Consider the following 17,598-nt stretch of genomic DNA (forward strand, 5'->3'; position numbering starts at 1 on the left):
CAAAAAAAAAAAAAAAAAAAAAAAAAGGAAAGTATAAGCCAGCCTTAGAACTTTCTGTGATGTATCCAGTAAACGGAATAACTTCACAGCTTGCTCGGTGTTCTACCAACATCCCCAGCCATTAGAGTCGTCTTTCACTCAGGTACCATGAAAACTCTTCAGAAGCATGTAGGGCGTTTACGGTAGTCAGTTGTGCAGGTTGGAGACAGCGAAAATGCAAAGCCCCACGTTGCTTATTCTCTCCTTGAACTCCTAAGAAGCCTCCTCGAGACGGCAGCCCTCAAGTCTGGTCACGCTCAACACTGAACACCACGAGGAATCACAGTCAGGCATCCACGCTGCCGTCAAGAGAATGGGTCCACAGACTCATCCTCCTTGGAAAAGGCATCGTTTGCAAGGCTCCCATCGTAGTCACCAGCTCTGAAAAGGTGGGAGACGTCACGCGTCACAAGCCTGGCTGCCGTGGATAGGCGCTGTCTTCATCTTGTTTAAATCTTAAGCATGTGGGATGCAATTCAGGAGTCGGGGGATAAGAGGTCACCATGCAGGTAAAGTTTGGGCCTCCCTTCGGTCCCCACTTCGCCTGGTTTGAGATCAGGTACCTGGGTTGAGATCAGGTATTGACGTGTATGACCATCCTTCCTCCCTGCTTACTGCCAAACGCTTTCTTTGTTTCGACCTTTTCAATAATTTTCGAAGGTGGATACTCTTTCCTTCCACTTTGCAGTTGGAGAGGCTGAGTGTCAGAGGAATAGAAGTCATGTGTCTTTCATCAGTCACACAATTACCAAGTGATGTCGCTGGCACTCAAAGCCAGGTTGGTGCGTCTCCTCTGACTCCACCCCGTAGCCTCTTGGCCAAAAGGAGTCTCGTAAACCCTCCTCCTTGGCCATACAGAGGCTGTTTAATGTCTTCAGAAAAAGTGACAACGCACTTCCGTTAAGTAATTCTCAATGAATTCTGTTCACTTCTACACTTTACCAAATGAAACTTCCTATGATATTTTGTCATATTCTTAGAATGTAAAAAAAAAAAAAGCGTTCAGTCTCAGATACAGAAGTCCCCAGTGTCTCAATGCCCCTTTTATGTGCACTGCCAAGAATGTCCCTTTTCTGCAGGGGAAGGCACTCTCCATCCGGGTGACCACCCTCCAGCCTTCCCCACTCCTTCTGCTGGCTCACCTCCTGTGTTTCCGGCCGGTTGCCTGCTGGGATGCCATCACTAGGGACCTTTCCTGCCTGTTTTCACTAGAGAGCCCCAACTCTGTTTGGATGGCCAGGCACATGTGGCCGCTCTCCAAGGGGTCCACCTGTGCCCGCATTCCACACTACTGCCACCCCAGAAAGCTTTCCTGAGAAGCTCTTGGAGTCCCTCACCCAAGACCCTGAGCAAAGCCCTCCACACATATCGACCCAAGCCCAACCGTGGTGCCACCTCCCACCTCCCAGATGTCGAAGATCTCCACCATTGACTGATTCTGGGACACTGAGGCTCCCACCCTAAGGCCACTTCACCCAGAACACCTCTGCTTGGCAGATACAGACATGACGGAGAGCCAGGCAACAAGACGTGCAGGGTTTTCACGCATCCGCTCATACAAGAAAGCGTTCCTGAGTGCCTGCTGTCAACCATCTGCTATAGTTGTGTCTGAGGGTGGTGGAGAATTAAAATGATGGAACGCAAGGCTCTCCCTTACTCCCCCCTTTAAACCAGAAAGAACCTGGGGTAACTGTACTCAACTCCAAGAGTGAGACCCAGAGATGCTGGGCCACGTTCCCGGCCAAAGATGCTATCTGGACACCAGGCCTTCCGCCGGGGGCTTTCCAGAGGCTTCTTGGCTGGCCCTGCAGTTGATCAGGTGCATGTGAAGGTGACCCCACCTTGTTCTCAGGACTTGGGGGAGTGAGCCTGCCAGGCCTGGGTGGACGGAGAGACCTCGTGTCCCATGGCGGGGGATAAGTCACTGAGCTAAGCCCAAACATGGTGTGAAAGGCCCTCCTGGGCTCCGAGCACCCTGTCCCCATGAATATTAATCAAGAATATTGACACTAATTAGGAGTATTAAAAATTAGATTTCAAGATGGGGGAGGGGGTGGCATGAAGATGAACATCATGCAGATCGGATCGTATTCGTTTTTTCTTCTGGTTTTGCAGAAAAATGTTTCCGTGGCTCCCAGGGCTGTCGCACCCCGGGTGGGCCCGACTTGTGCCACGCCCCCCCCACTTGGGCCAGGGCGCCCCTTCTCCATCTACCACAAGGGGTCCCAGGGGATGGGTTTTAGCCTGGGCGGCTGCCAAGGCCCCCCACGTGCCGTGGAGCTCAAGGGCACAGAAGACATCGCGGGGACCCGAAGCTTTGCCCCGCGGAGCCCACCGTGCCTCCCTCCCCCGCGAGTGCGCGCCACCCTGCGAGCACGGGTGTCCCCGCCCTGGGACGGGACCACTCCGAGCCGTGTCGCTTTCCGTCCAACTCGGGGCGAAATGAGACAGCTTCCCAGAGGGGGACGGAGAGATGGTGGGGTTACGGGGAGGGACCCCCCCCACCCTCCCCTCCGCGCATGGCCCAGGTCCCGGGTGAGCGTGGGACTGCGGGGGGGACGGGACCGCGACGTGGGGAAAGGCCGGCCTGAGACCTGAGACCAAGGGTGCACTTGGGACCAGAAGCGGGAGCCTTGAAGAAGATGGTCTTGAACCATCAGGGACCCGTGGTCGCCACAAATGCATCAACTTCTCGAGGACAAGGGTCGTCATCTCTGCAAATGTCACTGTAAAAGGCCTCAAGTGTTCCTACAGGCGGGGACATCTGTTTAAATGCTTTTTTTTTTTTTGCCAAGGTTTTGCAAAATTTGGCAATTTCATAAAACTGGTGTTTTGCATACCCGATTAAGTTTTTTTTTTAATTTGTATTATAAAGATGTGGGGTACAATTCAGGGTTAGGTATACAAACATTGATCATGCAGGTACCCCTGTTGATGAGGTACGCCCTTAAGTGGGCAAAAGACACGAATAGATACTTAAATGCTTTTTGCTGCCATGATGGAGAGCTGAGGGACAGCCTTCCTTGGTGGGTCCATGGGGAATGCCTTTTGGGACCTTTGAAATTCATACAAAGGCCTCCTGCAAACAAATTCAGGAGAGAAACTGATGCACCTGCACTCTGGCTTCCCTCAGATCTCAGAATGGTACAAGTGTTTCCAAGCCCTGCGTGGATAGTTCACTTATTTCTAACCTGTTCAGTCATTGTCACTGTTAAATAACAGACAAAATCCTGTGGTGCTCCTGTAGTGTCAGACTGGACTTTCCACAAGAAACACCCTGCATCATGAAAGGGACAGTGTTTTGAGCTTCTGTTTAGTTGGGAAGCATTCATGGCAGTCTGATGTGTGACCAAGGAGAGTGGAGACCGAGATATGGAGGAAGGGGCATCTCTTTCCTTTGTCGCCTGTTAGCCCCTGGGACCCCTGAGCTGTCTCCTAGAAATCCCATTTGTGAAAAGCTCTAGAACAATGTCAAAAGTCAAACACTGTAAACAGACAAATGCAAATGTCAATCTTGGATCGTACCAGCTAATGCAGAGGGTTTCACCTTTCTCACCAATGACAATGACGTCAGAAACATCTCTATGGATTTGGAAGGTGGCGTGTGTTTAAAGTGCCCGGCAAGGTGCCAGACACATCAATAGCCCTCAATAAATGTGAGCTCCTGTTTGTGGATATGACTGCCCTTTCCACTCCGGGTGAGGATTGTTATCCCTGGGAACACTTCTGGGACAAGGCCTGCCATGGAATGACAGGAATGTGTTGACAGAGGTGGAATCCACATGGGACTCCGAGGACTAGTCCAGGACATCTGGGTGGCAGGATGAACCTGGACCTTTCCTGCTGACTCCTAACCGGCAGCCACTGGCACCGCGTGACACGAAGGCCACGTGCCCTGGGCTGCCTCTGCAAAGAGATTGGCAAATTTGCTCTGCAGAAGAGATAGTCACATGGATTAAGAATAGAAAATCAAGTCACTTTGCCAGCAAGCAACTATAGTGAGCCTGGAGGATGCCCAACCGTGCTAGGTACTAACTGAAGGTGGTACTGGTTCATGGTGAAATCCGTCATGCCAACTGTGAAAATAACCTGTTAGAGGGAGATTTCAGACAATCCAGTCAGCTAAGGCCATCGTAGACTAGTCCATCTACATGCCAGCCATGAGGATTCTACTTCCTCAGAGCCACACACAGTATGACTGTGACTTGAACATGTTCTTCTAGAAAATGGCATCAAGCCGGGCTCGGTGGCTCAGCCTGTAATCCCACGCCTTTGGGAGGCTGAGGTGAGTGGATTGCCTGAGCCCGTGGGTTCAAGACCCGCCTGGGCAACTTGGCCTCATCTCTACTATAAATCAAAATGAGCTGGGCGTGGTAGCGTGCGGCTGTAGTTCCAGCTACTTGGATGGCTGAGGCGGAAGGATCACCGGAGCCTAGCCGGTCGAGGCTGCGGTGACTGGGAGCGGCCACTGCACTCCAGTCTGGGTGACAGAGTGAGACTCCAACTCAAAAAAGAAAAGAAAAGAAAAGAAAATGGCATCAAATCCAAATCACATGAAGATACCACTTCACCCCAGTAAGAATGATCATCATTAATAAAACAAACAACAACAGATGCTGGCAAGGATGCAGAGAGAAAGGAACGCTTCTGCACTGTTGGTGGGAATGCAAACTAGCATATCCTCTTTGGAAGACACTGTGGCAATTTCTGAAAGTGCTAGAAATTGACCTTCCCTATGACCCAAAAATTCCCCCATTGGGAATATACCCAGAGGAACTCAAATCATTCTACCAAAAAGATACCTGCACACGTATGTTTGTTGCAGCTCTATTTACAATTGCAAAAACATGGAACTAACCATGCTGCCTATCAAAGCTGGACTGGATTTTAAAAATGTGCATATACACAATGGAATATTATGCATCCATCAAGAAGGACAAACATATGAACTTTGCAGCAACTTGGATGGATTTGGAGTCGACCATACTCAATGATCTATCACAGAAACAAAGGACAGAGTTCCATATGTTCTCACTCATAAGTGGAACTTGAACAATTATAATACTATAAGAAAGGGATTGGCAGGAGTGGGAAACTGTCAGGGGAGGGAATGGTGCACCCCATCCACAAGGGTACCTGCATAATCAACATTTGTATACCTAACCCTGAATTGTACCCCATATCTTTATAATAATAATAAAAAAAGAAAATGACGTCTACTTTTTCCCTCCCAACCCACTGTTGATCTCCAGTCTCCTCTTTTTAAACTTCAGACCATGTTCAGAGCAGAGTATTTTAAGTTGCTGCTCCCTAACGTATAGATTATTATAACTGACATCAAGAGCAGAGAGTGAGAAATTCAGACTAATTTGTTTTGTACAAATGCTCAGAGTTGTGCTAAGGAGACACATATTTGTCTGACCTTCCCATGCATGAGTCCATCCTTCTAAAAGGAATGTCACTGGGATATGACAGAAGAAGAGCTTGATAACAACACACAGGACAAGCTTTGCTTAAGGACGTGTTACTGGCTAAACCTTCCTTCATCATAAAACCAGCCTCATCTCTCCTGTGTCTCCCACGACTTTCTCCCCAGAATCAGCCCACATCTAGCCCTCGGTCGTTGCCTAAAGCCCCAAATTTTGGGTGTCCCTTGAAAAATCACATCTAAGTAAAGAGGGTCATCAAATACCTCTGGACGATATTTTTAGGATAATAAGAGTGGAAGCAGTATGAGTTGATTCACAAGTTAATGTCTTATCTTTTTATTTTTTTGAGTTGGAGTCTCACTCCATCGCCCAGGTTGGCTGGAGTGCAGTGACACATTCATGACCACCACAGCCCCCACCTGCTGGGCCAGGCGATCATTCTGCCTCAGCCTTCCACGTAGCTGAAACTACAGGCGCGCGCCACCATGGCTGGCTAATTTTTGATTTTATTGTAGAGACGAGGTCTTGCCAAGTTGCCCGGGTTGGTCTTGAACCCCAGGGCTCAGGCGGTCCTCTCGCCTCCACCTTCCAAAGTGCTGGGATTTCAGGGGTGAAGTGTGCCCAGCCTCCCAAGTTAATGTTTTAAATACAGCCTCTTCTGCTCTGACACTGCCATTGCCTTCACTTGCCAAGTTGTCGGTGGTCCAGCTTGCCCTTGGGCTCCTCCCTTTCTTGGGACTGCCCACACAGGTCACAAAGGGATGGAGGTGAGACGGTCAGAGGACTTCAGCACAAACAGGCCTGGCCTGGGCACCACTCACTGACTCTTAGCTTCCTCGTCCATCCAGTGAGTGAATTAGTCTAGAAAGTCTCTAAAACACCGTCTAGCTCTAAAAGTACATCCGAGATGTAAAAATTTATAGAGAGAGCAAATAAAAACCTCGAACAGCGAGCTGGCCTGGAATTCTTAGAGCCGAAGGGTGTGAGACTCTCGGCTGATGTTTGTCCAGTGAAGTAATGTTGTCTTAGTGGTCTCAGGACTCACAAAGGCAGACACAGCAAACAAAACCTAAGCTCAATGATTTAGTTTCCTACTTCTCTGTAGGCTGGGTCCAGAATCAATATAATGGGGAAAGCTGGGAATTTATAAACGGGTTGCATCTGTTCTTCAGACAGTCAAAAATTCAGGACCCCCAAATTTGGATAAATCCGTGTCTTCCATGATACCTCACCGTGGACTGTGCAGCTTTACTGCTGCACACACTACTCTTGGCTGGGCTAAAGGGAATTTTGGCAACGTAAATATTCATTTTCATGGGGAAACTCTTTGGGTGATTACACATTTCCTGTTACTCTTCAGAGGGGCAAAATCCTCGCAGCCTTTCAAGTTAAACCCAGACATAGAACATCTGATGATTTGCTCCAGCTTGTCTTCAAGACTTGAGTCCTGTGTGTGAAGCTGCTGACAGCTGTTCTCAGGAACCCAGGGTACTGGGTGTGAAATCACCTGGTTGTCGGTGTGACTTTGAGTCATCTCCTCAATAGTGGCAAGGATTCCTTCACGTGGCCGGCTTTGGGAACTGCGGGACATGGAAACCAGTTCACTTTATCCAGGCCTGGCTGTCCGCGAAGAAACAGAAGATGCAGAGAAATACAACTTCACATAAAGACTCTTGAAGGGTCTACCCGGCTAGGAGGCCCCAAAACATGTTTTCAAGCCCTGCTCTTGCCCAAACATGGGGGTAGATCCCACAGACTGCCCTCACCTTAGCATCTTCACCACAAGGAAGTGCCAGGTGGGAGCAAGCCCCACCTGGCCCACCTGAGGGGGTGGCCAAGTCAGGGTTCCTGTGGTCAGTGCACCTGGCAAAGTAGCAGACCGTGGCGTTCTCTGCTGTAAGAGCCACAAGAGACATGAGCTTACCGACAACCCTGCGCTGTATAGTAGAAAGAGAAAGGGATAGGACAGGAGGCAGAGAGAGAGAACAAGAAGGGGAGGGGAAACCTGTTTTCTTTTTTCACATAGCATTTTTTTTTACTTTTAATTTTTTTATTTTGTTTTTGCTTTTGTTTGTTTTTTTTGACTTGGAGACTCACTCCGTTGCCCAGGCTGGAGGGCAGTAGCATGCTCCCGGCCACCACAGCCTCGACCCGCTGGGCTCTGGCAATCCTTCCACCTCAGCCTTCCAAGTAGCTGGAACTACAGGCACGCGCTATCACGCCTGGCTAATTTTTGACTTATTGTAGGGACGAGGTCTCGCCATGCTGCCCAGGCGAGTCTCGAACCTGCGGGCTCAGACAATCCACTCACCTCAGCCCCCCAAAGCACTGGGATTACAGGCTGAGCCACCAAGCCCTGCCAATTTTTTTATTTTAAAGATGTAGGGTACAATTCAGGGTTAGGTATACAAATGTCCATTATGCAGGGGCGCTTGTGGATGAGGTGTGCTCCCCCCTTCCCCAGGCAGATTTCTGCTACTGCCAATCACGCTTCCCCACCCCCCTCCCGGCAGTTTCCCACTATTGCCAATCCATTTCCTACAGTATTATGATCATTGTTCAAGGTCTGCTCATGAGTGAGAACATGTGATAGTTCTCTGTTTCTGTGACGGATCAACAGTATGATAGACTCTGAATCTATCCAGGTTTCTGCGAAGTTCATGATTTTGTTCCTCTTTATGGCTGCGTAATATTCCATCATGTATGTGTACCACATGTTTTTCATCCAGTCCTCTTTCGATGGGCAACACGGTTGGTTCCATGTTCTTGCTATTGTGAACAACGCTGCAGTAAACATATATCACACAGCATTTTTCTAAAAATTATTTAGCCTCTGAACTATTTAGTATAAAACATCAAATCATGCTGAATCAGGGTTCAGCAAATGCTCCTGCATGGAAAATATCGGAGCAGATGATCCCTGAAGTCATCCTAAGTCTAAAGACCCTAAGTCCTGTTTATGTATCTTCTTTTTTTGTTGTGTGTTTATTTTTATTTTTGAATCAGAGTCTCATTCTGTTGCCCAGGATAGAGTGCACTAGCATGCTCACGGTGACCATAGCCTCGACCCGCTGGGCTCAGGCAATCCTTCCGCCTCAGCCTTCCAAGTAACTGGAACTACACGTTTACGTATCTTCTAAAGTCCAATTCTGATCATGTCCTTCCCAGGCTCAAAATCCCTCCATGGCTCCCACTGGGCTGTAGAGTTTGTGCTCTGGAACGCGGCATTCAGACAGAAGCTTTCCAGGCGTGGTTCCTTTCCTTCTTTTCACCGTCTCTGCTCCTCCCAGACTGGGCTCCCTGCTCACCCCCACATTTCTGTGGCTCCCCCAAACTGGGCCCTGCACATGCTACTCTTTCCAGGTAGAATGCCTTTCCAGTCTCGGCCTGCACAAATGCAGCTCACTCTAAATACTTGGCTCAAAGCAGTCCCCTCCGTGGCGATGCCGTCCTCTAAACTTGTCTTCTTGAAAACTTAGTTAAAACTCTACACTGGACATAGTAGTGGCTTCTTGTATAGAATTATCTGGGTGTAATATTCCCGTATACTCCTTGGAAGAGCGGCTTTGTCTACTGTTGCCTGTTTCCATGTTTCTTGCACACAGAGGTGTTTATCAAAGAGAAGACTCTGAAGGGTGAATGACTGATGAAATTAAACAGGAAACCCTTTCCAGACAGGAGGTTTGGTGGGGGTCTGCTCTGGTCCTGCCATCAGCACATGGGGACTTCTCTGCTGAGAGCTCAGTGTGCTAGGAGGGATGGGCAGGGCTGCTGGCCTTAGGGACAGACATTCTGAGAGTCTCTTGATTTCTAATCCATTTCCCAAGAACAAAGAGATGTCACTACAGGGTTAAGAACACTGTGAAACAGAGCAATGGATGACAAGAAAGAAAAGAGACCATTTGCATTTTAATAGGGAAGAAATACTCTAAAAAAAAGACTTTCCAACACTAGACTGAGTGACTAAGAGAAACTTGTTTTTTTGGTTTTTTTGTTGTTGTTGTTGTTGTTTTTTGAGTTGGAGTCTCACTCCGTTGCCCAGGCTATGGTGCAGCGGCATGCTCATGGCCACCCCAGCCTCTACCTGCTGGACTCCGGTGATCCTTCCACCTCAGTCTTCCAAGTAGCTGGGACTACAGGTGCACACCACCACACCTGGCTAATTTTTGATTTATTGTAGAGATGACGTCTTGCCAAGTTGCCCAGGTGGGTCTTGAGCCCGCAGGCTCAGGCAATCCACACACCTCAGCCTCCCAAAGCGCTGGGATTACAGGATGAGCCACTGAGCCCGGCCCAGAGAAACTTGTTTTTAAAGTCAGGAAATCACCTGCATTCTCCAATCTGTTCACCTAATTACTACTTTATAAACACTTACTTGGGGAAAAAAAAACAGACCCACAAGAAAACCCTAGTTCCCTCATGCCATGGTTATCAAACTGTGCCACCCAGGTCAGATGCCTCGGCATCACCTGGACCTTTTCTAGAAACACAGGTTCTCGGTGCCCACGCCATACCTCTTGCCTCAGAACTGGTGCATGGGGCTCGGGAGTCTGTTTCCACAAGGCCTCCAATGATGCTGGTGCACACTACAGTTTGTACTTAATTGCATTTGGAGCTACCTAGGACAGCACCATGTCTGTGGACTGGTTTCTTCTCACTCCAGTCTGAAATCACCACTACACAGCTCACTCCAGAATGGGGTGATGACAGATGCTTCGGATCTCTTGACTTTGACTGCGGCCAGTTCTGCCACCTAGCTATCCGCTCACTCATTAAAACCTGCCCCATCTCTTACAGCGGATCAAGCAGATCCCTGCAAATTCCTGGCCTGCGGTGAGTTCGCCCAGTGTGTCAAGAACCAGCGGACCGAGGAAGCAGAGTGTCGCTGCAGACCGGGCTACGAGAGCCAGCAGGGCCGGGGCCACCTGGAGCCAGGACCCTGTGCCCCTGTCCTGCAGGAGTGCCGAGGCCACCAAGGACAGGGGACTCCATGCAGGTAGGTCAAGCAACCCAAGAACTCATCACCCATACTTCCAAGCAATCCTTCGTGAGAGTGCATTCATATGGCTCTGTGAGAAATGAACTCACCTGTCCAAAATCAAAGGACGGTCATGGAGACATGGAATGCAGCAGAAATGAAACTTTAATGACATTCTTGCAAAATCGGGTGTCTGCTGGGTAGGCACACCCAGAGCAGTTACAGCAAGCAATTTGTGCCCTAGTGTGCAGGTTCCTCCCTCAATTCCTCATTGACCGAGGGCCGGGGGGGTCACAGTTTTTCCCGGACATCGCCTAAGGCTTCTTGGGTTCTAAAGTGAAAATACGATTTGATTGGAAGGTTTGAGTTTGCTCATTTCTGAGTAAATTCCGTTTCTGCTTTGTTCTGTCTTTTGGTCACGTCTGCAGACTTCTTTGCATTTTATGAATATGAATCATCCATTGTCTGTCACAGTTCCTTTAAAAAATTTCTAATTTCTGATAATCGTGAATGAATGGGTGAAGAAAATGCAGTGTAAATATGAGCCCATATCATTCAGTCATAAACAAGAATGAAATTCTGTCACTGGCAGCATCGTATGATGCTGTAAACCCACGGCTTTTGAGTTTTAGTGAACATCAGAAACACTCAGAAGAGGACTGGTGAAAACGATGTAGCTGGACCCTGGTGTGCTGTTTCTAATTCAGAAGGTCTGGGCAGGGCTCTGGGAGGCTGATGCTGCCAGTCCGAGGACCACACTTTGAGAAGTCAGCTAGAGGCTGGTCAGTGGTACTTCCTTAAGAAAGCAGGGGCAAAAGAAAGAAACCATATCAGCTTTAAAAGACAGAATACTTGGTCTTCTACCTTGGTTGGGTTTGTGTGTATAAAATTCGACTTTTCCCCAGTTGGCAAACATAACAACTTTCATCACAAGAAAGCTAGAAAATACAGAAAACTATGAGAAAGGAAATTTTAAAAACCTGTGTCACATTAACAGTTATCTTGTGTTGTTCATGTTTACCTAGATGGGTTTACATAGAATTTTATGAAGCCCGACAGAACCAGACTAACGTCTTGCTTTGCAGTCAGATTTTATGTAGAGCATTTTCCTATGTCATGAAATATTTTCTATGACGTCAGTTTTAATAATTATGTAGTGGTCCATTCTTTAGATGTGTTATGACTGCTTAATTATTCCTCCATTTCCAGACAGAAAAGCTAAGAGAAGCACCTCAGAGGGGGAAAAGGGGCATGAGATATAATTGACTTTCTAATCACAAGCCAGACTTTAGGGTGTGGCTGACCTTAGGAACAAACAGGGAACAGGAAGGTGTCTACAAAACACAAGCTATGCCAGGCACGGTGGCTCACGCCTATAATCCCAGCACTTTGGTAGGCCGAGGTGAGAGGATTGCCTGAGCCTGTGGGTTCGAGACCAACCTGGCAACTTGGCGAGACCTCATCTCTACAACAAATCAAAAAATTAGCCCGCTATGGTGGTGCGAGCTAGTTCCAGCTACTTGGAAGGCTGAGGCGGAAGGATCACCTGAGCCCAGCAGGTTGAGGCTGCGGTGGCTGGGAGCGTGCCACTGCACTCCAGCCTGGGTGACAGAGCAAGACTTCAACTCAAAAAATTAAAAAATAAAAAAAAGCACAAGCTATGTTACAGACAGAGGATGGACATCCACGGTATGTATCAAGAAAGACAGACATCCAATATTAAAATGACTGATAAAATACAGAAGATGCTAGAACTTGCTATAGACAGGGGAATCCAAAAACAATAAGGAGGCATCATTCATTGCTCATGAGTTTGGCAAGAGAAGACAATGATATTCAGTGTGGACGATATAGAGGAAAACTAGACCTGTCCAGCATTGGGTGTACAAACTGGCAGAGACTTTTTCAAGAGAAATTTGTCATTATCTATAAATGTTTAAATTTGGCAAGGGTACTCTACTTTTACTTATTTTTTGAAAGATTATTAGCGTTTATTTTGTTAAATTATTCCCAGAGATTTTTTTTAAAGATGTGGGGTACAACTCAGGGTCAGGTATACAAATGTTCATTATACAGGTGCCCTTGTTGATGAGGTGTGCCCCCCCTTCCCCAGGCAGACTCCCACTACTGCCAATCCCACTTCCCCGCCCCGCTCCCAGAAGTTTCCCACTACTGCCAATCCTTTCCTTATACTATTATGATAGTTGTTCAGGTCTGCTTATGAATGAGAACATGTGATACTCAGTTCTTTGTTTCTGTGATAGATCACTCAGTGTTATCTGTGAAGTTCATAATTTTGTCCTTTCTATAACTGCATAATATTCCATCATGAATATGTGCCATCTTTTTTTTTTTAGCCAATCTTCTTTCAATGGACAGCACAGTCGGTTCCATGTTTTTGCTACTGTGAACAACACTACGATAAACATGCGTGTGCAGGGATCTTTTTCATAGAGTGATTTGAGTTCCTCTGGGTAGATTCCTAGTAAGGGAATTGTGGAGTCATATGGAGGGTCAATTTTTTAGATGTTTTAGGAATTGCCACACTGTTTTCCACCGAGGTTATATTGGTTTACACTCCCACTAACAGTGTAGAAGTCTTCCCTTTTCCCCGCATCCTCTTCAGCATCTGCTGTTTTATGAGTTATTGATGATGGCCATCCTGACTGGAGTTAGGTGGTATCTCAGTGTGGTTTTGATTTGCATTTCTTTGATGATTAGCGAGGCTGAACATTTCTTCATGTATCTGTTGGCTGCTCGTATGTCTTCTTTTGAGAACTGTCTATTCATATCTTTAGCCCACTTTGTAATGGAACTGTTTGTTTTTCTTTTCGGCCCATCTGAGTTCCTTATAGATCCTAGATGTTAGACCTTTGTCAGACATACAGTTGGCAAACATTTTTTCCCAGTCTGTGGATTGTCTCCCCATTCTTTTGGTGGTTTCTTTGGCTTTGCAGAAGGTTGTCAGTTTGATGAGGTCCCACTTGTCTATCGTACCTGTTATGGCATGGGCACTTGGGATTTTGATCAGGAATTGGTTGCCAGTTTCAACATAGTTTGAGATTTTACGGTTAGGTCTTTGATCCGTTTAGAATTGGTTTTTTTGTGTATGGTGATAGGGGTCCTGTTTCAATCTTCTGCATATGGTCAGCCAGTTTTCCAGCACCATTTACTGAATAGGTCCTCCTCTCCCCAGTGGATGGTGGTGAAGGCTTTGTCGAAGATGACTTGGTTGAGAAATTGAGGTTTTGCTTCTGGAATCTCTATCCTGTTCCATTGGTCTATATACCTGTTCTTGTACCACTATCAAGCTGTCTTGATTATTGAAGTTTTACAATAGAATTTAAAGTCTGGGAGTGTGATACCGCCTGCTTTTTTTTTTTTTTTCTTTTTTGCTGAGGATTTTTGGCAATTCATGGTTGTTTATGTTTCCATATGAATTCCTGTATTGTTTCCAGGTCTGAGAAGAATGTTGCTGGTAATTTAATGGGTGTTGCGTTAAATCTGTAGATTGCCTGGGGTAGGATGGACATCTTAACAATGTGATTCTTCCAACCCTTGAGCATGGAATATTTTTCCATTTGTTTGTGTCATCTTTGATTTCTTTGAGCAGTGTTTTGTAGTTTTTGTTATAAAGGTCTTTCACGTCTCTGGTTAGGGGATGCTAAGGTTTTTTTTGTGACTATTGAGAATGGGATTGTGTTTTTTATTTGGGTTTCTGTTTGTTTATTGTTGGTGTATAGAAATGAGCCTATCATTTGCACATTTATTTTATACCCTGAGACTTTGCCAAAGTCCTTTATCAGTGCAAGGAGGTTTTTGACAGATTCTCTTGGGTTTTCGAGGTATAGAATCAAGTCTCCTGCAAAGAGGGATAACTTAACTTCTTCTTTTCTTATTTGAACACCGCTGATCTCCTTCTCTTATCTGATTGCTCTAGCCAGGACTTCCAAAACCATGTTGAACAGGAGGGGTGAGAGTGGGCCTCCTTGTCTTGCTCCGGTTTTCAGAGGAAATGGTTCCGATTTCTGTCTGTTTAGCAGTATGCTGGCTGTGGTTTTCTCATAGATGGCTCTTATTAGTTTGAGGTATGTTCCATCTACGCCTAGATGTTCTAGGATTTTAATCAAGAAGGGATGTTGGATTTCATCTTTTTCCACATCTAATGATATAATCATGTGGTTTTTGTTTTGATATCTGTTAATGTATCTAATTACATTCATGGTCTTATGAAGGGCATTCTCCTTTAAACAATTATTTGTACAAAAAAAGTTATACCTGGGTACCAAGATGTGTACAGAAATGTTCCCAGCATCATTGCTTTTTTTGTTGTTTTACTTTATGATAAAGACGTAGGGTACAAGTCAGAACTGGGAACATAACTAATGTGTGTACAGGTGAGACGTGGCCACCAACTGGTCCTCACTTCCCCAATCTAGGATCAGCTGCCCTTTGTGTTGTTACATGCCTCCCCCCCCTCCCCTGGCAGTGTTAATTATTGACTGCCAATCCCTCCCTTGTGCTATTGTGATTAATGTTCAGGTCCCACTTAGGAGGGAGAACATGTGGTATTCAGCTCTTTGTTTCTGTGACAGCTTACTGAGAATGACTGTCTTCAATTTCATCCCATTTGCTGCGACATCCGTGATTTTGTTCTTCTGTTTATGGCTGCATAATATGACTCCATTGTGTATATATACACAACATTTTCTTTGTCCCGTCCACTTTCATTAGGCAGTAGAATTTTTGCTATTTCAAATAGTGCAGCCATAAAAGTGCATGTGCAGGTGTCTTTTCTGTAGAACAATTTGTGTTCCTCTGGGGAGATTCCCAGAAGGCGGATTGCTGGATCATATGGAAGGTCAATGTCTAGTGCCTTTAGATATCACCACACTATTTTCCATAGAGGTTGAACTAGTTTGCACTCCCACCAACAGTGTGGATGTGTACCCTTCTCTCCGCAACCACACAGGCATCTGTTTGTTTGTTTTTTAATTTTATGTGTTTATTTTGAGGTGGAGCTCTATCACCCAGGCTGGAGTGCAATGACACACTCACAGCTACCCCAGCATCAACCTGCTGGACTCTGGCCATCCTTCCGCCTCAGCCTTCCAAGTAGCCAGAACTACTACGCCTGGATAATTTTTGATTTATTGTAGAGATGAAGTCTTGCCAATTTGCCCAGGTTGGTCTCGAACCCATGGGCTCAGATAATCCACTCGCCTCGGCCTCCCAAAGTGCTGGGATGACAGGCTGAGCCACCAAGTCTGGCCTGTTTTTTGGTTTATTAATGATGGACATCCTTTGCAAGCGTTAGGTGTTATCTCGATGTGGTTTGGATGTATATTTCTCTAACAATCGGTGAGGCTGAGCATTTTTCCTGTATCTGTTGGTTGCTTGTATGACCTTCTTTTACAAAGTATCTGTTCATGTCCTTTGCCCACCTTTTGTTAGGATTGTTTGTTTCTTCCCTTTCGGCTCCTTTAAGTTCCTTTTAGATTCTGGATGTTAGGCCTTGGTCAGAAACATAATTAGCAAATGTTTTTTTCCCATTCTGTGGATAGTCTCCCTGCTTTCTCTCTTTCTTTTTTGAGTTGGAGTCTCACTCTGTCGCCCAGACTGGAGTGCAGTGGCCACTCCCGGCCTCCGCAGCCTCGACCTGCTGGGCTCCGGCGATCCTCCTGCCTCAACCTTCAAAGTAGCTGGAACTACAGGCATGTGCTATCATGCCTGGCTAATTTTTAATGTATTGTAGAGATGAGGTCTTGCCAAGTTGCCTGGGCAGGTCTCGAACCCCCAGGCTCAGGCAATTCACTTGCCTTGGCCTCCCAAAGTGCCAGGATGACAGGCTGAGCCACAGAGGCCGGCCCCTGCTTTCTTAATGGTTTATTTTGCTGGGCCAAAGTTTTTCAGTCTGATGACTATCTTATCTATTGTGTCATACCCTTTGGGGGGGTTTGATGAAGAATTACTTGCCTACTTCAGTATGTATAAGGGTGTTTCCTGCATTTTCTTTTAGGATTCTTACAGTCTGAGGTTTTACAGTTAGGTCTTTAATCCATTTCGAGTTGATTTTTGTATATGGTGATAGGTAGGGATCCAGTCTCATTCTTCTGCATGTGGTCAGCCAGTTTTCCCAGCACCATTTGCTAAATAAGGTCTCCGCTCCCCAGCGGTTTTTATGGATTGCTTTGTCGAACATGAGTTGGTTGAGAGATTGAGATTTTGCTTCCGGAAACTCTATCCTGTTCCATGGGTCTGTGTGCCAGTTCTGGTACCAGTACCAGGCTGTTTTGATGATTATAGCCTTATGGTAAAGTTTAAAGTCTAGAAGCGTGACACTTCCTACTTTGTTCATTTTGCTGAGGATAGTTTTAGCTATTCATGCCCATGTGACAATCGTCCACCCCATCGATAGGGAAATGGTTCAATAACCCAGAGTACATGACTCACTTTGAAGCATAGCTAGGGACAGAAATATAGCTTTACTGGAGCTGCCACGGAAAGAAATAAGACATATCATGAAATAAAAAAGCAAACTGCAGTGTAAGATTCTGTGTGACGGATAGCAAGACGGTGTGCCTGGAAATAGATCCGGCACCATCACATTGTCAGTCACAAATCATCAAGTGTCAGCAGTCTTGTGTGGTTCAATCCATTATGGAAGGAAATGCCCAGCAAAAATGCAGAAGACATACATGTAACTATCATTCCAGTTCCCAGTGGAGAGTGGCGGAACAGGGCTCTAGGTGTTTAGTAGCAAGAATATGTTCATGTACCACTTGTATAATTTTTTAAAGAGTTTTTAGACTCTGCGAGTTGAGTAGTGAGAAAGTAGAAGGAATAGAACCAGAAGTCCATCAGACTGATTGTGAAAAAGTGACTGAGAGACCAGCCCATGTGTGTAATTTGAAAGGTTAGGGTTGCCGCAGAAAGGAGTGGTGAGTGAGACCCTGATAAGGTGACCACATGAGCTGTGTGTGACTACGGGGAACAGGAGAATGTCCAGTCTGGGTGTCAATCAACCCTACTTGATTTTCTGATGGCCGTTCAATCTATGATTTTAAATATCCCTCTTTTTTTCATTTTCTTTTTTTTTTGAGTTGGAGTCTCACTCTGTCACCCAGACTGGAGTGCAGTGGCCACTCCCAG

At 46.3% G+C, this 17,598-nt stretch overlaps 1 protein-coding gene across 1 annotated transcript in view; it reads left to right on the forward strand.

Moving 5' to 3' along the window:
• Positions 1 to 17,598, forward strand: part of IMPG1 (interphotoreceptor matrix proteoglycan 1) — a 142,671-nt gene that overhangs the window by 117,959 nt on the left and 7,114 nt on the right. Inside the window, 1 exon segment of the mRNA XM_021709840.1 lies at positions 10,266 to 10,464. Within this exon segment, the coding sequence (XP_021565515.1) occupies positions 10,266 to 10,464 (199 nt within the window).

Source organism: Carlito syrichta, unplaced genomic scaffold, assembly GCF_000164805.1.
Source record: "Carlito syrichta isolate Samal-C Ts95f unplaced genomic scaffold, Tarsius_syrichta-2.0.1 Scaffold287498, whole genome shotgun sequence".
NCBI lineage: Eukaryota > Metazoa > Chordata > Mammalia > Primates > Tarsiidae > Carlito > Carlito syrichta.